General features: G+C 39.1%; 1 protein-coding gene across 1 annotated transcript in view; it reads right to left on the minus strand.

Annotated features, from left to right (window-relative positions):
• Positions 1 to 259: 259 nt before the first annotated feature.
• Positions 260 to 20,752, minus strand: part of TXK (TXK tyrosine kinase) — a 56,434-nt gene continuing 35,941 nt past the window's right edge. The window contains exons 10-14 of the mRNA XM_059067284.2: positions 10,950 to 11,166; positions 8,390 to 8,454; positions 6,252 to 6,370; positions 4,397 to 4,554; positions 260 to 1,469 (exon numbers count right to left, since the gene is read on the minus strand). Of these exons, the coding sequence (XP_058923267.1) occupies positions 1,401 to 1,469; positions 4,397 to 4,554; positions 6,252 to 6,370; positions 8,390 to 8,454; positions 10,950 to 11,166 (628 nt within the window). The 3' untranslated portion in view covers positions 260 to 1,400. The remainder of the gene's footprint in view (positions 1,470 to 4,396; positions 4,555 to 6,251; positions 6,371 to 8,389; positions 8,455 to 10,949; positions 11,167 to 20,752) is intronic.

Raw genomic sequence — 20,752 nt, forward strand, 5'->3', positions numbered from 1 at the left:
TCTGCAGCACCCTTTTTCCTATGTACTTCCAAAGCACTCAGGATGACAAAGATCCGTTTCCAATCATTCCTACAAATGGTACATGAAAAATTAAGATTTAATTGTGATTCCTGATTCCTGGTTCTTTCATCTTGAATCCAATACCCTGGACTTCAGAAATAATGGAACTTGGTATAATATTTGAATATCTTGTTTTTGCCTCCTCTTGTTCTTTTTTTTTTTTTTTTAATTTATTTTATTTATTTATTTATTTATTTTTGGCTGTGTTGGGTCTTCGTTGCTGTGCGGGGCTTTCTCTAGTTGCGGTGAGCGGGTGCATGGGCTTCTCATTGTGGTGGCTTCTCTTGTTGCGGAGCACGGGCTCTAGGCATGCGGGCTTCAGTAGTTGTGGCATGTGGGCTCAGTAGTTGTGGCTTGCAGGTTCTAGAGCGCAGGCTCAGTTGTGGCACACAGGCTTAGTTGCCCCACGGCATGTGGGATCTTCCCAGACCAGGGCTCGAATCCGTGTCCCCTGCATTGGCAGGCGGATTCTTAACCACTGTGACACCAGGGAAGCCCTCCTCTTGTTCTTGTGGAAAAAGAAAGTCCTCTTCTAGAACAGGTACTGGAGGTACTTCCTATGACAAAATGAGGCTTCTTCAATCGTCCAAGTTCACATGCACAAAGTGTGAAATCTCAGAATTGAGATTCGGGTTCTCAATTGTCCTGGACAATGGATCTCATTAGAAATAGAATCATCACCAGGACCTCTTCAAAGAAGAACTTTCTCCTATAACAGTATTCAATACTGGAACACAGGAAACTGTCTCCAAAATAATCAGATCTGTGCAAAAATAATTTGTTAAATAACATAGGGAAGATTATGAAAGACAGTTCCAGAATGCCCGCATTCATGTGGTTTGTAAAGGTGCGTTTTTCATAAAGATACGTACAGTTCAAAAGCATGAGATTCTGTAGGGGTGGCTCCTTTATTGCAGGGGCAGGCAGAATTTATTTTCATCTTCCATGCATGGACCACTAAAATAAAGACTGTTCCTCCTCTTCAGTCTTTTCCTCAGTAAAGGATCAGGTTTTCAGGTATGCTCAGGGGCTCTCTAGGCTCTTCTCGTGAAGAGCAGCCACCATAAAGACCACTATGGAGCATTTTTCCCTTCTTCACATATGGGACATGAAGAATATTACAGAAAAATTAGAGTTTAGAAATCACTCTCAAAAACACGTAGAAAAATTATTGTCAGAATATTCTTAAGCTTTAAAAAGTTAGAAAAGCCTGTGATCTCTGAACTGTTTCCAGGAGCCAGTGACTCTAAAGGAAGATATTCACCATCAGTGACCCCACCCAGGGTTTCCTTTTGTGACAATCTTGCACCATGATCCTCTGGGTTGGCATTCTCTTCAGGTCACCAGGTTTCTGCAATCTCTGTGAGAACCTGCAGCAGCTCGGCAAATGTTGGGCGGCCTTTAGGTTTCTGGAAAAGGGAAGTAGAGGTGGTCAGCTCAGTTTAAGACTCACTAAGACACCAGCTCTGGAACTTGCTGGCAGGACCTGGATCCAGGCTGGGTCACCACAAATGGAAGAGAAAGATATCTTGGCTGATATGCAGGACATGAATGGCAGTTGAGCAAGGCATGAGTGTGAAAATATAAGGGTAGAGAGCACGCCAAAAGTAAAATAGCTACAGCTGCAAACACTAGCCACATGTGACTATTTAAATTTAAATTACTTAAAAGAAGATACATTCTAAAATTCAGTTCTCAGTCACACTAGCCACTTCTCAATTCCTCAATAGCCAGGTATGGCTACCATATTGGATAGTACAGACATAGCACATTTCCATCATCACAGAAAGTTCCATTGGACAGTACTGCCCTAGAGATCTATTTGGATGACTTGATACACAGAGTAAAGGAAGAGCTGGGAGAGGGGGGCCTCTAGAGCTGCAAGCCCCCAAGCTCAGCCCCATTTATTCACTACACCTGACACCCTGTAGAAAGATGGATTTTAGTCAAAAAGCAAAAGGCATGTTTTCATGAGGGACTTTGCAGGTCTTGGAGCACAGACTGTGCTGTCTTAAGGCTCAGTCAACAAAATCTCCAACCAAGAAACTAAGGATTGGAGCCTTTTTCCTACTTCACAGTGGGCTGCGGTTTGACTTTGGCTCCAAGAGGAAGCTCCACGGCATCTTGGAAATGCATGGAAAATAGAACTACTCATGGTAGCCACATTCTCACAGAGGTCCCTGGCAGCAGAGTTAGTGGGGAGACACCACCTTTAGTGTCTTGTAAACAGAAGGCATCAATAAAAGGAGAGAGCAAGAAACAACGTAAATGTCCATTGACAGATGAATGGATAAAGAAGATGCAGTACATATATACGATGGAATACTACTCAGCCATAAAAAAGAATGAAATAATGTCATTTGCAGCAACATGGATGGATCTAGAGATGATCATACTAAATGAAGTAAGTCAGACAGAGAAAGACAAATACCATATGATATCAGTTATATGTGGGATCTAAAAAAATGATACAAATGAGCTTATTTATGAAACAGAAACAGACTCACAGGCATAGAGAACAGATTTGTGGTTGCCAAGGGGGAGGGGGTGGGGGAGGGATGGACTGGGAGTTTGGCAGATGCAAACTATTATATATAGAATGGATAAACAACAAGATCCTACTGTATAGCACAGGGAATTATATTCAATATCCTGTGATAAGCCATCATGGAAAAGAACATGAAAAAGAATGCATATATATATGTATAACGGAATCACTTTGCTGTACGGCAGAAATTAACACAACATTGTAAATCAACTATACTTCAATAAAATAAATTTTTTTCTAAATAAAATTAAAAAATTAAAGGACAGAGCAGAAGGATATGTGAGCACCCATGAGAGTCCTCCTTGAGACTTCGAGAATAAATAGTGGAGGGCTTCCCTGGTGGTGCAGTGGTTGAAAGTCCACCTGCTGATGCAGGAGACGCGGGTTCGTGCCCCGGTTCGGGAAGATGCCACGTGCCGCGGAGCAGCTGGGCCCGTGAGCCATGGCCGCTAAGCCTGCGCATCCGGAGCCTGTGCTCCACAACAGGAGAGGCCACAACAGTGAGAGGCCCGCGTACCGCAAAACAACAACAACAACAACTAAAAAGAATAAATAGTGGAGCTTTTTGATGGTGCTGAGGTTGTGCAGGTAGTAAAGCCTATGAAACAAGTGTATCACTGCTAACATAATCACATTTGAATCTAGAGGTGCATAAGCGCCTCGTTTACTTCGTCCTCTTGTCAGCATCTTATTTACTCCTTTCTCTGTCTCCTTTCCACAGATATGTAAAATCTCAATAAGTATTATATTGTATGTGCATGTACAAGTATATTGCTTAATATACAATATAATATATACAATATATATTCCTAAGCTATTTACATTGTTATTGCAAAGATGCTCTTAAGACATCTGTTTGCTACTAACAGCTCCCTTAATATTTTTTTTGTCTTTCAAGATTCCTTGCAGAACAGGTAATCATATGCAAAGTATTTTCATACACTGGGGATCTTTATAAAATTAATACTTCTCTGGAATGGAAACAACCATGTCGCTCTTGAAATATTGAATTTTTTTAGCGTTTGTGAATTGGGAGTCAAGTGATTTCTTTTTCAGCCAGGAGGAAATCCTCATCCAGCTGTAGTTTTTTCTGGGCTGAAACAGTCAGCTGGAAAGAGAGAACTGTCAAAATCACAGAGGAGTCTGATGAAGGGGAGTGGTGTGTTGAGTCAGTACCCAGAAAAGACAGAGGTGGGATATAAACCTTCTGGCTTTATTTTCAAGCTTGGCACTTCAAGTAAAGGAGAAACTGGCCTCCCAGGAGATAATTTTACCAGTAGAAGTTCCTGGCACACTTTCTGCCTTCATCCCTATTCTCGTTTAATCTCTCTATCAGGAGTCTTGAGTGCCATAGGAGAGATGAAACCCATTACTTTTAGCCTTGGAAAAGCAAGACAAATTAGAGTGAAGTAAATAAAAACACCATCCTTCTCTTTCAATGTGGAAATTGAACAAGCGTGATTCTACCCTTAGTTTCCACCCAGCAGTTCTTAAAAGGAGTAAAACGTCTCACTGAGGCTTTAGTAACATCGAGAGTTTCTGCAGGAACCAACTTCAGCAAGATAAGACTTGGAAAATGCAATGAATTCCTCAGATGAAAGGCCATTGTTAAAAACAAAATGGATTAATGATTTTGTAGTGGAAATACTTCTGGCTCTCAGGGGTCATTACCGAGAAATAGACACCTTTTCCTGCCATGACGAAGTCCTGGAGTAATGTGGGTGATAAACAGATCTACTCTCAGATGCTGGAACTGCCAACCTTTGCAGGAAAGTAAGGGACACTCACCTCATGCCAGCAGCTGTACATGACTTCATATATGGAAATTGGTGCCAGGTGAGGTCGGTACAGCCTGAAGCCTCTAGAAATCGCTTCCACAACTTGCAAATTTGACTTACATTCAAAAGGCATTTTTCCTTCTGTAAAAACTTCCCACATCAAAACTCCTGCAAATAAAATGCATGAAAATAAGAGGTTAGAGAAATGGTTACTTGGAACTGAAACAGCTGTTTCAAATTACAACCCATTTTTTCCTCCTGCAGTCATTGAGTTACAATCATCCAGAATGACAGCAGTTCTATCTAGGAAGCAGACCCTGTGCATCTTACTTTTTGAAGAGGCCTATGAACTGAATATATTCCAAGTGAAAACAATGCCTTCCCTTTTCCATTGGTCATGACTGCCTCCTTATTGGAAGAAAAATGCTGACAGCATCTTCATTTCAAAGTACTGCTCATGTCTCCACACCCTGAAATCAATGAAACTTTGCCATTCCATAGAAAATGACAGAATTGTGTGATTCCCCTGCTGCCTGCTGAAGGCAAGAGTTTACCAGCCAGTAGATGGCATGCGTTCCCATCTTCCCACTGAAAGACTGCTGGGTAGAGTCCCAGAAAATCTGGCAGGGGCTCTGTTTATAAGTAGGTGTTCAAAAATCATTGATTGATGAAACTCCTTCAAGGCTCCCAATTTGAGTTCATTTAATTATTCACTTATTCTACAAATATGTATTAGGTATTGATCAGAGGCCAGGCCTATGCTGGAGCCAGAGGATTCTTAAGACTGAAACTAGTTTATGTGCTCAAGAAGCTCACTGTACAGTGAGGAAGAAAGACAAGTGGTCAAGTAAAACTCAAGGAGTTCTAAATGTTCTACAACCACCTGTTGAGATCCTTGTGTTGTTATCCACTGGTCTCACAACTTAACTGCTCTCCAGTAGAGCTTATAATGTCACCTGCCAAAACTACCACATGTCAGTGGACAGCTAATGAGATCAATACAAGCTTAACCTTATTGGGGGCAATAATATTCACATCCTTTGAGGGTTTAGATGTCTCTCCAAAGCCAAGAAGCCACCCAGAAAGGTACAGGTGAAAGAGAATAGATAGATTATTATACATTTGTTGCCATTTTTTGAAAGTCAACTCAAAGAACAAACTCCACGGGACAGAGGTCCACAGTATCTCTTTTTCAATGAAGAACATTACCCAATATAAACAGCAATTGATAGATCCCAAGGAAGCCTATGTCTAATTTCACAAAATAGGAAGGTGATAATGTAAATGAGATAGCATCACTCAAAGCCAGACAATGAAGTTTATTAATTACACTCAAGATTCAATGATGCCGTAAGATCAGCTTTTCTTGCAAGTCTCTGTGGTGTGGGAAAGCTGGCTGAGTTTGTTTTCTAGATCAGTAGACTCTGTTATGGTTTTACAGCAAGTGCTCAGTGGGAAAGGAAAAGATCCAAAAGGCAAACTTAATGTAAGAAGGTGTATGACACCAGTTGCCAAAGACAGCCTGATGTGTTTAGAACACCTAAGACAGAAACACAGTTATAAGAAGACCTTTAGCTACATCATATTAAGAAATCAAAGTTAAAAGAGCAAACTCTATTTTATGAGAACCTACTGTATAGCACAGGGAACTCTAACCAGTGCTCTCTGGTGACCTAAATGCGAAGGAAATCCAAAAAAGAGGGGATATATGTATACATACAGCTGATTCACTTTGCTGTACAGTATAAACTTACACAATATGGTAAAGCAAATATACTCCAATAAAAAATAAATACTTTTTTTAAAAAGAGCAATCTCTATTTTATTAAATCAAGCTCCAACAAATGAACATCGAATTCACTCACCAAATGACCAGACATCAGATTTGCTGCTATACTTATTGAAATGGAAAACTTCAGGAGGGGACCACTTGACTGGGAACTTGGCTCCAGAAGAACTGATATATTCATCATCCAAAACGTACCTAGGGCCATCAGATTTCAGAGCACATTGTATTAATCACCTCTAAGTTCAGTTTACTTCAAATCCTTTTAGTTAACTCTGATTTCTAAAATACAAAGTATTTTACCACAGAAAGGTTCAGTATACCTTCTCTTCTTGCTATCAAAGTGAGAAAGTAGCCCTTATAGAGTTTCCTCCTTAAACCAAGCCTCAGTTGTATTTATTGTATTTGGATCTCAGAAAACCATAGCAATTCTTCAGTCTAAAACATGCCCCACTGATTAGTTATGATAAATTCTTAATTCTGCAAAGAAGCATGCTGAATGCGCTAACAACCAAGGTTATTTTTTTAAAAAGATAAATATATGTGAAAGAATAAATTCGAAGTTTGATGACTTATTTTCTTTCTATATACATATAATTTTTGCAGGACAGAGAAGGGGAAAAATAAAAGTATTTGAATGTAATACATTTGGTGTGTAAAATCTCTAATGCCTTTATTCAAATGGAAATAAATCAGGAACAACTATCATCTCCTTTAAAAAAAATAACAACAACAACAAAGTTAAACCCTCTCTCTTTTTTTAAAATCATAGACAGTAACATCCAAGTGTGGGAATCTGAAGAAAAAAGAGGCTAGCTAGCGTGTGCTATGTAGCTCCTTGAGTATGCAATATAGTATTTTTGAAATACTATATATATATAATATAAAATTAATATATTTATTAATGCTTCCCCACACACCCACTTGTTTCCCACATACCTTAACTCACCACACCTTTAAGTCCTTTATTGAGCCAGAGGTCATTCTACTAGAGGAAAGAATGAATAACAGAAAACAAAAGGAAAAGAGCTATTTTTTTATAGCTTTGAGTTTCAAAAGTCTAGACTTTCCAGAGAAGAAGAAGGACTGAGTTATGAACAAAGTATCTGGGAGAATGGCTCGTGAATACGAATGATATCTCACTACCACCACCATCCATTCTGCTACAAAAATATCCCTTGTGCTGGGGGTGTGGGAGAGATTCGAAAGGAAAGGGAAGGAGTATTAGACATTAGGGGGTGGCTGAGGTAGGGTCCTGTACCCTGCACCCTATGAGGGCTGACCTAGTCACACTGCAGCGAAAGAAGACCCCACTGCCCTACAGTCAGTTGGTGGGATTCAAGAGCAAAACAGAACCTGTGTCCTCTTTCCCAGGCCAAGACCTGGGAAACACAGAAAGATTCCAGAGGACAAATGGTTATGGGTGTGCCAAGGCAGATGGGACCTTAGCCACGTGGAGAGCTCTAGTCATGGCAAATATCAGACATGAAGGAATCTCACAGGCAGAAATTCAAGATGAGTCAGCGGCCACCTGTGTGGATGGCCAGCCAAAGACAAAAGAGGAGGATGGTGGCTGTAAGGAAGCCAGTGTCAATGGATAACAACAGGGACCAGTCAGGCCATCTTCAGTGTGTGGCCCCATGAGACACACAGAATTTGGACTGTGACCCTGAAGAGTGTCAGGGAGAAACCCTGAAATCACTGGGATGAAATTTCTAGCAACCTGAAGGAAAGGAGATGCAAAATGTAAACTGCACTGAGTTGCTGAAAATAAGGTCAGATGATTCACACTCTTGTGCTGTAGGCTTAGAGTCAGCTACTACACTTGATAAGAGAAATGTATGATGATGACAGAAAAATCAGAGCTGAGAAAATAAATTTATTCTTTTTCTATTTCAGAAATATACATATATAAGGAAAGCTTTTTTCTTAACCTTATATATATGACAAGTAGACTGAGAAATTCTTTTGAATTTTAAGATATGACATAGTTTTATTAATAACCGCCTGAAAGAAGATCAGAATAGCCCACAGCCCGTTTCCTCACAGCTAACACTGGTGCATGTCCTAAAGTCAAAGTGGGTCAGCAGGCCATACAACCACATCAACACTGCCCTCAGAGAAAAAAAAACAAAGCTGAAAACATCTTCGATTTGTCTATAGACTAATGTAAGATTCCCTCCTGTGAGTAAACAAACAAAAAAGAATATCATGTACCTTGTCATTCCAAAGTCCGAAATTTTTACTATACTTGTAGAACTGACCAAACAATTCCTCGCGGCCTATAGGGAGAAGAAAAGAACCCATGTGTGAATACAAAGTTTCTCTTTCCAGAGTTTCTACTCTCCCTTTCCTTAGTTTCTTTGGACCCCAGCACTACCTCTCTATATGAACAGCCATGTTATTTCATGGTGATACCTATCGATGCTACATATGATTTAATGTATCTGCCCTCGTGTGATGGATTTTAATGACTTTTCGAAGAAATGACAAAAAATGAAAATAAATTTTAACACTTTTCCTTTTTAAAATGTGTAATCTTTCTTAAGAAGTATCCTTGATAAGTGCATCTTGGTATAAAAAATAGTGTATATTTAAAATTTTATCTTCATAAATAAAAAGAGGAAAGTCCAATATGCATGAAAAGTAACAGATCGTCATTATATATCTTTGGGATAGTCATTATATATAATTGCTAATAAAAACAAAGAAATTGTATTTTAAAACTTACATTTCATTGAACATAACTCTTTACAATATTTTCATATTTATTAAATTACCACAGTGAACTAAAAATATAGTACTATATAATTCAGAAACAATCTATTTGATGCCAAAACAATCCATTTTCAGTCAGCTTAGTCAGGAAAATCATTGACTTCGTCATTTAGCCTCATGTAGGCCAATGGTTTGATAGAATTTTTCTCTTTTGAGCTAATTTGTGGTTCAGTTAGTTCAAAAACAAAAGCAAAAAACGTGAAATGGAAGCCAGAAGGGGCCAGTTTGGAAGATGTTGACAAGTGCCAGCAAATGATCTCAAAGCTAAACCACAAGGCAAACCCTCGACCGAGAAAAGACTCATAGTTGGCTGACATATTTTAAGTGGCATGTAGGTGGAGTAAACAGAACTCAAAGGAAAGCAATCAAGGAAGAAACCAAGACTAGGAGGGTCTGCAGGAAGCCACCTGGAGCAAATAGAATGACCAGAACTGTCACCTGACTGACTTTTGAATTCTAATCCTTATCAGGAAGGACAAACTGCAGAGACCAGGAAAGTGAGTTAGGTGGAATTGATACCAGATCGATACAGTCAAAAATGTGCTCAATGGCTACTATGGGCTGGACCCTGGGGAATGTGCCATGAGGCATGCAAAACAATGGTCAAGCATTGCTGAGCTTTTCTATGTGCCAGACACTGTTTTAAGTGCTTACGCATATTAATTCATGTAATCCTCCCAACAAGTCCATATGTGGGAGGTGCTATAATTAACACCACTTTACTAGTTAACTAGCTGACTCAAGGTCACATGGCTAGTAAGAAACAAAAGCCAGATTTCAACTAGCTCTTGAGCAGGGTTCTCAATCTTGACTGCACAGTGGACTCACCAGGGAAATTTTTCAAAAATGCTGATGACTAGATTCAACCCGCAGAGATTCTGATTTCATTGGTCAGGGGTATGGGCTGGGTACTGTGATGTTTTTAAACCTCCCAGGTGATTCTAATGCACAGCTAAGTTTGAGAGCCATTGCTTGGCAACTTGTATTCTCATGATGCTGAACTGCAGCTCAGAAGTCTATGCCTTGATGTCGAGGAGTTTAGAGTCTAATATTTGTGTAAACAACTATTATAGGAAGTAGTAAATAATAAATGCTCTGACAGTTCTAAGTCATGTGTAGAGCAAGCAATGGTGTGCTAGTGCCAATGAAATTATGCCTCCTTTCTCTCCCCAAAATATTCCAGCCTGAATGATAAATAATATGGTCACTCTGGTGATGGCTGATGGAAGTTCAGGATTACCTCTAGATGATAGTATCAGGGACTTCTCAGAAATTCTCAAATTCTCATTGGATTTAATTTGGGAACTTAGAAATGAGACATGGAAGGACATAGAAGGAATAGTGTGAATATCATGAATAAATATGGAGCAGGTAGAAAATGTTTTTCAAGGGGAGGTAGCAAGGCAGGTAAGCAGAGCTATTTGCTTTTGGGGCAAGTCAAGCTTCAATCTTCTTTGTTTGTTTGGAGAGCTGTTCTGAGCATTATGTAACAGGATGGTGTAGCATTTTGACTCCTTCCCAATAATGCCAGTAGTGCTGCTGTGATACTGCAAGAACCAAACCACCTCCACCTGAGGCAGTTTCACCCCTGGGTGAGACCCACTGGGGTTCTTCAGCATTGTACCAGCACCTGGCAGAATGCGTGGCATATATAGGCACTCAATACATATTTGATTATTGGTTGAAAGAAAGAAAGATAGAAGGAAGAGAAGGAAGAAGAGAGGGGGAAGAGGAAAGAAAAGTAAATTAGTTTTAGTTAGTTGATTTGTGTGGTGATTAAGTACTTCAAGGCATATTTAGAGTAACACCTTACTTGGCTCCAGCATCAATGAGCAATTAAAAATAAAGCTACATTTCGCAACAGGTTACACAAATAGGAAAATGTTTAAAAATTAAGTCAAAGAATGCATTATTCAAAGTATTGAAAGTCCTAACTTATCATGTCCTTCTGAATACAAGTATAATATATACATAATCTGCAAATTTGTACCATACTTACTAAATCCCTATGGATAAAGCAGTTTCTCTCCAGATACTCCATTCCTTCACAGATATCTTGACATGCACTCAGTAGCATCTCCTTCCTAAGTTTTCCTTTCCTCTCTCTGAGATAGTTAAGCAGACAGCCATTTTCCATAAACTCCGTCACAATATAAAGAGGCTTCTGCTGTATACACACTCCATAAAGCTGAACGAGTCTTGAATGAGATAACTTCCTGTTGAAGAAAAACACAGACCCGAATCGTTTTTGCATTCTGAAGTGTTTGAAATCAACTGGTGATATTTACCAGCTCCATATAATGTTCATCATCAAGCTATGATTAAAATTAACCCAACCACAGAGAAAGTAGAACAGTTTCCTTTCCAACTTTATGCGCTGAGAGAGTGGGGTTGAGAGTTTACGCAGTACTTCTTAAATCACTGTGCATTCTCTTTTCCATTTTATAAGCCTTTTGCTTCCTCAGTACTGCTGCTCCTTGCCCAGTTCCTGTTCCTTGAGTTTCAACCTCCCCAACTGCAGCTGCTTAGACAAAAAATTCTGGACAGACAGGAGGGAGGAAAGAGTGATTGATGTGCATTAAAAAGAATATTAAATTCTAAACAATAAAGGCATTTAAAGGAAATTTTTAGATTAAGCTGAAGACTGAAAAACATTTACTAACGTGAAACCCTTCTCTGTATTTAGTAATCACATACACAGACACACACAAACACACACACAAGTCCTCAAATACTGCCTGTTAAAGTACACACACTAAAATAATCTTTTTTTTTTTTTTTTTTTTTTGCGATACGCGGGCCTCTCACTGTTGTGGCCTCTCTCGTTGCGGAGCACAGGCTCAGCGGCCATGGCTCACGGGCCCAGCCGCTCCGCGGCACGTGGGATCTTCCCGGACCGGGGCACGAACCCGTGTCTCCTGCATCGGCAGGCGGATTCTCAACCACTGCGCCACCAGGGAAGCCCTCTTTTTTTTTTTTAACTTATTTTTGGCTGTGTTGGGTCTTCGTTGCTGCGCGTGGGCTTTCTCTGGTTGTGGCGAGCAGGGGCTACTCTTTGTTGTGATGCATGGGCTTCTCATTGCGGTGGCTTCTCTTGTTGCAGAGCACGGGCTCTAGGTGCCCTGGCTTCAACAGTTGTGGCTCGCAGGCTTCAGTAGTTGTGGCTCACGGGCTCTAGAGTGCAGGCTCAGTAGTTGTGGCACACGGGCTCTAGAGCGCAGGCTCAGCAGTTGTGGCACATGGACTTAGATGCTCCATGGCATGTGGGATCTTCCCGGCCAGGGATCGAACCTGTGTCCCTTGCATTGGCAGGCAGATTCTTAACCACTGCACCATGAGGGAAGCCCCTTAAAATAATCTTTTTAGTCAATTATACTTCAAAAGTTTATTGTTTCTTCTCGACTGTAGTATTCAGTTTTTAGAGAAATTAAAATTATTTATATATTTTTACAGTTATAAATGTAATTAGTTCACATATTTTCCTATATGCACTGCAACTAATAAGCTACATCCAGAGACACAAACCCATAGCTGATCAACTAAAATAAAGGATCCTTTAAAAGCAATGCAGTGTTATAATAATTTAAAGAAAATGTCATGCTCCTAAACAAAAGAGCTGAATTCAAGTTGTTTTATCTCCTACTGATGCATGACCAGGAGCAACTTATTTAAAATTTCTAAGCCTCAGTTTTTTCACATGTAAAATAAGGGTAATAAAACCTGCCCTTCTTTCTTCCAGTGAATATTAAATGAGATAATGTATGTGAATGTATTATAAAAAGTAAAAACCATGGTAAAAATATAAAGATAAAATTTTAAATTTTAGTAGAAATTTATGGGCTGAAAAAATGACTGGTTTTCTTTCGTTTTCCTAAATAATCTTTTAGCAGGTACGCTGGAAACACCATGAGTACAGGCCCCCAATTTAGGCTATATTCCAAAATATGGTAATTAAGTAGAGATTTGAAGTTACTCTGCTAGTGCACTGGAAAAACTACACAGGATGACAACAATTTTGGTTAACAATTATGGCCCCTACTATAAGATCTGGCATATAGTAGTTGCCCAATAAATATTTGTTGATTATTATGTTAGCTAAGACTATGGACTTTGTACTCAGACAGTTAACAGTTTTGATTACAATTAGACATTACCAATATTTTGTTGAGGAACTGTGGGCAAATTACATAAGTTTTCAAAATTTCCTTTTTATCATGTATGAAATTGGGGTCTTTATTTTTCTTTTTTTTTTTTTTTAACATCTTTATTGGAGTATAATTGTTTTACAATAGTGTGTTAGCTTTTCCTTTACAACAAACTGAATCAGTTATACATATACATATGTTTCCATATCTCTTCCCTCTTGCATCACCCTCTCTCCCACCCTCCCTATCCCACCCCTCTAGGTGGTCACAAAGCACAGAGGTGATCTCCCTGTGCTATGCAGCAGCTTCCCACTAGCTATCTAATTTACATTTGATAGTGTGTATATGTCCCTGCCACTCTCTCACTTCGTCTCAGCCCACCCTTTTTAAAAATTTATTTTTTTATACAGCACATTCTTATCAGTCATCCCTTTTATACACATTAGTGTATAAATGTCAATCCCAGTCTTCCAATTCATTACACACACACACACCCACCACTTTCCCACCTTGGTGTCCTCTACATCTGTGTCTCTATTTCTGCCCTGCAAAGCGGTTCATCTGTACCATTTTTCTAGGTTCCGCATATATGTGTTAATATACGATATCTGTTTTTCTCTTGCTCACTTACTTCACTCTGTATGACAGTCTCTAGATTCATCCACGTCTACAAATGACCCAATTTCATTCCTTTTTATGGCTGAGTAATATTCCATTGTATATATGCACCACATCTCCTTTACCAATTCGTCTGTCAAAGGGCATTTAGCTTGCTTCCATGACCTGGCTATTGTAAATAGTGCTGCAATGAACATTGGGGTGTATGTGTCTTTTTGAATTATAGTTTTCTCTGGGTATATGCCCAGTAGTGGGATTGCTGGGTCATGTAGTAATTCTGTTTTTAGTTTTTAAGGAACCTCCATACTTTTCTCCATAGTGCCTGTATCAATTTACATTCCCATCAACAGTGCAAGAGGGTTCCCTTTTCTCCACACCCTCTCTAGCATTTGTTGTTTGTAGGTTTTCTGATGATGCCCATTCTAACTGCTATGAGGTGATACCTCATTGTAGTTTTGATTTGCATTTCTCTAATAATTAGTGATGTTGAGTAGCTTTTCATGTGTTTCTTGGCCATCTGTATGTCTTCTTTGGAGAAATGTCTATTTAGGTCTTCTGCCCATTTTTGGATTGGGTTGTTTGTTTTTTTAATATTGAGCTGCATGAGCTGTTTATATATTTTGGAGATTAATCCTTTGTCCATTGATTCCTTTGCAATATTTTCTCCTATTCTGAGGGTTGTCTTTTCATCTTGTTTATGGTTTCCTTTGCTGTGCAAAAGCTTTGAAGTTTCATTAGGTCCCATTTGTTTATTTTTCTTTTTATTTCCATTACTCTAGGAGATGGATCCAAAAAGATCTTGCTGTGATTTATGTCAAAGAGTGTTCTTCCTATGTTTTCCTCTAAGAGTTTTATAGTGTCCAGTCTTACATTTAGGTCTCTATCCATTTTGAGTTTATTTTTGTGTATGGTGTTAGGGAGTGTTCTAATTTCATTCTTTTACATGTAGCTGTCCAGTTTTCCCAGCACCACTTATTGAAAAGACTGTCTTTTCTCCATTGTATATCCTTGCCTCCTTTGTCATAGATTGACCCTAGGTCAATCTATGACACCTAGGTTGACCCTAGGTGTGTGGGTTTATCTTTGGGCTTTCTATCCTGTTCCATTGTTCTATGTTTCTGTTTTTGTGCCAGTACCATATTGTCTTGATTACTGTAGCTTTGTAGTATAATCTGAAGTCAGGGAGTCTGATTCCTCCAGCTCCATTTTTTTCCATCAACACTGCTTTGGCTATTCAGGGTCTTTTGTGTCTCCATACAAATTTTAAGATTTTTTGTTCTAGTTCTGTAAAAAATGCCATTGGTAATTTGATAGGGATTGCATTGAATCTGTAGATTGCTATGGGTAGTATAGTCATTTTCACAATACTAATTCTTCCAATCTGAGATCACAGTATATCTCTCCATCTGATGGTAACATCTTTAATTTCTTTCATCAGTGTCTTATAGTTTTCTGCATACAAGTCTTTTGTCTCCCTAGGTAGGTTTATTCCTAGCTATTTTCTTCCTTTTATTGCAGTGGTAAATAGGGAGTGTTTCCTTAATTTCTCTTTCAGATTTTTCATCATTAGTGTATAGGGATGCAAGAGATTACTGTGCATTAATTTTGTATCTTGCAACTTTACCAAATTCATTGATTAGCTCTAGCAGTTTTCTGGCAGCATCTTTAGGATTCTCTACGTATAGTACCATGTCATCTGCAAATAGTGACAGCTTTACTTCTTCTTTTCCTATTTGGATTCCTTTTATTTCTTTTTCTTCTCTGATTACCATGGCTCGGACTTCCAAAACTACGTTGAATAAAAGTGGCAAGAGTGGACATCCTTGTCTTTTTCCTGATCTTAGAGGAAATGCTTTCAGCTTTTCACCATTGAGAATGATGTTTGCTGTGGGTTTGTCCTATATGGCCTTTATTATATTGGCATAGGTTCCCTCTATGCCACTCTCTGGAGACTTTTTATCATAAATGGGTGTTGAATTTTGTCAAAAGCTTTTTCTGCATCTATTGAGATGATCATATGGTTTTTCTTCTTCAATTTGTTAATATGGTGTATCACATTGATTGATTTGCATATATTGAAGAATCCTTGCATCCCTGGGATAAATCCCACTTGATCATGGTGTATGATCCTTTTAATGTGTTGTTGGATTCTGTTTGCTAGTATTTTGTTGAGGATTTTTGCAACTATATTCATCAGTGATATTGGTCTGTTCTTTTTTTGTAGTATCTTTGACTGGTTTGGGTATCAGGGTGATGGTGGCCTCATAGAATGAGTTTGGGAGTATTCCTTCCTGTGCAATTTTTTGGAAGAGTTTAGAAGGATGGGTGTTAGCTCTCCTCTAAATGTTTGATAGAATTCACCTGTGAAGCCATCTGGTCTTGGACTTTTTGTTGGAAGATTTTCAATCACAGCTTCAATTTCATTACTTGTGATTGGTCTGTTCATATTTTCTATTTCTTCCTGGTTCAGTCTTGGAAGGTTAAACCTTTCTGATCATTTGTCCATTTCTTCCATGTTGTCCCTTTTATTGGCATAGAGTTGCTTGTAGTAGTCTCTTAGGATGCTTTATATTTCTTGTTGTAACTTCCCCTTTTTCATTTCTAATTTTATTGATTTGAGTCCTCTCCCTCTTTTTCTTGATGAGTTTGGCTAATGGTTTATCAATTTGTTTATCTTCTCAAAGAACAAGCTTTTAGTTTTATTGATCTTTGCTACTGTTTTCTTTGTTTCTATTTCATTTACTTCTGCTCTGATCTTTATGATTTCTTTCCTTCTGCTAACTTTGGGTTTTGTTTGTTCCTCTTTCTCTAGTTCCTTTAGGTGTAAGCTTAGATTGTTTGAGATTTTTCTTGTTTTTTGAGATAGGCTTGTATTGCTATAAACTTCCCTCTTAGAACTGCTTTTGCTGCATCCCATACATTTTGGATCATTGTGGTTTCATTGTGTTTGTCTCTAGGTATTTTTTTATTCCCTCTTTGATTTCTTCAGTAATTTCTTGGTTATTTAGTAAAGAATTGTTTAGCCTCCATGTCTTTCTGTTTTTTACATTTTTTTCCCTGTAATTGATTTCTAATCTCATAGCATTGTGGTCAGAAGAGATGCTTGATATGATTTCAATTTTCTTAAATTTACTGAGGCTTCTTTTGTGACCCAAGATGTGATCTATTCTGGAGAACGTTCCATGTGCACTTGAGAAGAAAGTTCAATCTGCTGTTTTTGGATGGAATGTCTTATAAATATCAATTAAATCTATCCGGTCTATTGTATCATTTAAAGCTTGTGTTTCCTTCTTAATTTTCTGTTTGGATGATCTGTCCATTGGTGAAAGTGAGGTGTTAAAGTCCCCCACTATTATTGTGTTACTGTCGATTTCCTCTTTTATAGCTGTTAGCAGTTGCCTTATGTATTGAGGTACTTCTCTGTTGGGTGCTTATATATTTATAATTGTTATATCTTCTTCTTGGATTGATCCCTTGATCATTATGTAGTGTCCTTCCTTGTCTCTTGTAACATTCTTTATTTTAAAGTCTATTTTATCTGATACAAGGATTGCTACTCCTGATTTCTTTTGATTTCCATTTGCATGGAATATCTTTTTCCATCCCCTCACTTTCAGTCTGTACGTGTCCCTAGGTCTGAAGTGGGTCTCTTGTAGACAGCATATAGATGGGTCTTGTTTTGGTACCATTCAGCAAGCCTGTGTCATTTGGTTGGAGCATTTAATCCATTCACGTTTAAGGTAATTATCAGTATGTTATGTTCCTATTAAAATTTTCTTAATTGTTTTGGGTTTGTTTTTGTAGGTCCTTTTCTTCTCTTGTGTTTCCCACTTAGAGAAGCTCCTTTAGCATTTTGTTGTAGAGCTGGTTTGGTGGTGCTGAATTCTCTTAGCTTTTGCTTGTCTGTAAAGCTTTTGATTTCTCCATCGAATCTGAATGAGATCCTTGCTGGGTAGAGTAATCTTGGTTGTAGGTTCTTCTCTTTCATCACTTTAAATATATCATGCCACTCCCTCTAGCTTGTAGAGCTTCTGCTGAGAAATAAGCTGTTAACCTTATGGGGGTTCCCTTGTATGTTGTCATTTTTCCCTCATTGCTTTCAAGAATTTTTTTTGCTTTCTTAATTTTTGCCAGTTTGATTACTATGTGTCTCAGTGTGTTTCTCCTTGGGTTTATCCTGTCTGGGACTCTCTGAGGTTCCTGGACTTGGGTGGCTATTTCCTTTCCCATGTTAGGAAAGTTATCGACTATAATCTCTTCAAATATTTTCTTCGGTCCTTTCTCTCTCTCTTCTCCTTCTGGGACCCCTATAATGCAAATGTTGTTGCGTTTAATGTTGTCCCAGAGGTCTCTTAGACTGTCTTCATTTCTTTTCATTTTGTCTTTATTCTGTTCTGCGGCATTGAATTCCCATTCTGTCTTCCAGGTCACTTATCCGTTCTTCTGCCTCAGTTATTCTGCTGTTGATTCCTTCTAGTGTATTTTTCATTTCAGTTATTGTATTGTTCATCTCTATTTGTTTGTTCTTTAATTCTTCTAGGTGTTTGTTCTTTAATTCTTCTAGGTCTTTGTTAAACATTTCTTGCATCTTCTCGATCTTTGCCTCCATTCTTTTTCCGAGGTCCTGGATCATCTTCACTATCATTATTCTAAATCTTTTTTCTAGAAGGTTTCCTATCTCCACTTCATTTAGTTGTTTTTCTGGGGTTTTATCTTGTTCATAGCCCTTCATCTGGTACATAGCCTTCTGCCTTTTCATCTTGTCTATCTTTCTGTTAATGTGGTTTTTGTTCCACAGGCTGGAGGATCATAGTTCTTCTTGCTTCTGCTGTCTGCCCTCTGGTGGATGAGGCTATCTAAGAGGCTTGTGCAAGTTTCCTGATGGGAAGGATTGGTGGTGGGTAGAGCTGGGTGTTGCTCTGGTGGGCAGAGCTCAGTAAAACTTTAATCTGCTTGTCTGCTGATGGGTGGGGCTGGGTTCCCTCCCTGTTGGTTGCTTGGCCTGAGGTGACCCAACACTGGAGCCTACCCAGATCTTTTGTTGGGCTAATGGAGGACTCTGGGAAGGCTCAAGCCAAGGAGTACTTCCCAGAACTTCTGCTACCAGTGCCCTTGTCCTCATGGTGAGACACAGCCAACCCCCACCTCTGCAGGAGACCCTCCAACACTAGCAGGTAGGTCTGGTTCAGTCTCCTATGGGGTCACTGCTCCTTCCCCTGGGTCCCGATGCACACACTACTTTGTGTGTGCCCTCCAAGAGTGGAGTCTCTGTTTCCCCCAGTCCTGTCAAAGTCCTGCAATCAAATCCCTTCAAAATCTGATTCTCTAGGAATTCCTCCTCCCGTTGCCGGAACCCCAGGTTGGAAGCCTGACGTGGGAATCAGAACCTTCACTCCAGTGGGTGGAACTGTGTGGTATAAGTGTTCTCCAGTTTGCGAGTCACCCACCCAGCAGTTATGGGATTTGATTATATCGTGATTGCACCCTCCTACTGTCCCATTGTGGTTTCTCCTTTGTCTTTGGAAGTGTGGTATCTTTTTGGTGCTTTCCAGTGTCTTCCTGTCGATGATTGTTCAGCAGTCAGCAGTGATTCTGAGGCTCTCGCAAGAGGGAGTGAGCACACGTCCTTCTACTCCACCATCTTGAACCAATCTCTAAAATTGGGGTCTTAATAGAACCTACATCATAGAAATGTGGCGAAGATTCATTAACTCATTCAATAATCCACAAATATTTGTTGAACACCAACTACATGCTAGCCATTATTTTAAGCACTCACCTGGTTGTAGAAGAGAGATAAATAAGGTCCCATTATCATGGAGCTTATGTTCTACCGGGGGAGAAACAAAACAAATACATGTGAAGCTTGGGAGTAGTGACAAGTGCTTTGATGGAACTAATACAAGGTGATACAACAGAAAGCATTTGGGGGTGGGACTGCCAATTAAACAGGGTAGACAGGGGAGATCTCCTGGTAGAGGTGACATTTAAGCTGTATGCTTACAAAACAGAAGGTAGTATGCCAAGCTGTATATTCTTGGCAGATAGAGCCCAATGTACGTCAGCTATTTAACTTTTTAAAGATGAATGTATTTGCAAAAGGACATTAGAATGGGACTTTTCCTGCCTCGTTATCAAAAAATCAGGAAAAAAAAATGAACTGTGTTCAAACCCAAGAACACATTATGTCCACCTGAAATGAATTAAAAATAAGCCTGTAGCCTCATTCCTGCCTCCATAAACTGCCAGGAACTATTTCTCTTCTCCACACTCCATGCATCTTCCATTGCCCTCAAAATATCTTCCTCAGAGATCCTGGGCCCAGGCTTGAGTCTTTCTAGACTTCTCACATTGTCATAGATATTGGACATCTCATTTTAGCAGGTTCTTTCGGGGAGCAGTCATTTCTCAGACACTCAAGTAACCAGAGAGCAACAACCCAAACATTCAAATAAAAAAAAACTGTAGTTTATCAAAAGGGATCCTAAAAATGTATAATGATATTTGAAGTAAAAGTGATACCTTTTCCCCAAAAGTTTAAATTGCCTTTATGAGATGCATATATTTATTTTTTATTTATTTATTTTAATTTTTGGCCACGGCATGCGGCATGCGGGATCTTAGTTCCCCGACCAGGGATCAAACCCGTGCCCCCTGCATTGGGAGTGTGGAATCTTAACCACTGGACTGCCAGGGAAGTCCCTAGATGCATATATTTAAACATCTCAGAAGGGGGATTTAAATTCTAATTCTTTCTTTTTGATAGGGATTCTAGTAAGACTTCAACTTTCCCTGAATCATATGTCTCCCCTTCATTCTTTTCTTATTGTACCTATTTAATCCAACACACAGGAATATAATTTCTGCCTGTCCTTTAGATGTAGGAAAAGCATGGTCTGATGCAAGTAGTATCAGGGAGCAAAGGTCAGTAGGGTAACCAAGGGGCACAAAAACATCTTTGAGAAACTGATATCACTGGAAAGTTGTGTTTATCATTAACTTCTCTCAGAATTCATTTTATTCTAAGTGGATGGAAAGA

The sequence above is a fragment of the Kogia breviceps genome, chromosome 6 (assembly GCF_026419965.1).
Source record: "Kogia breviceps isolate mKogBre1 chromosome 6, mKogBre1 haplotype 1, whole genome shotgun sequence".
Lineage (NCBI taxonomy): Eukaryota > Metazoa > Chordata > Mammalia > Artiodactyla > Physeteridae > Kogia > Kogia breviceps.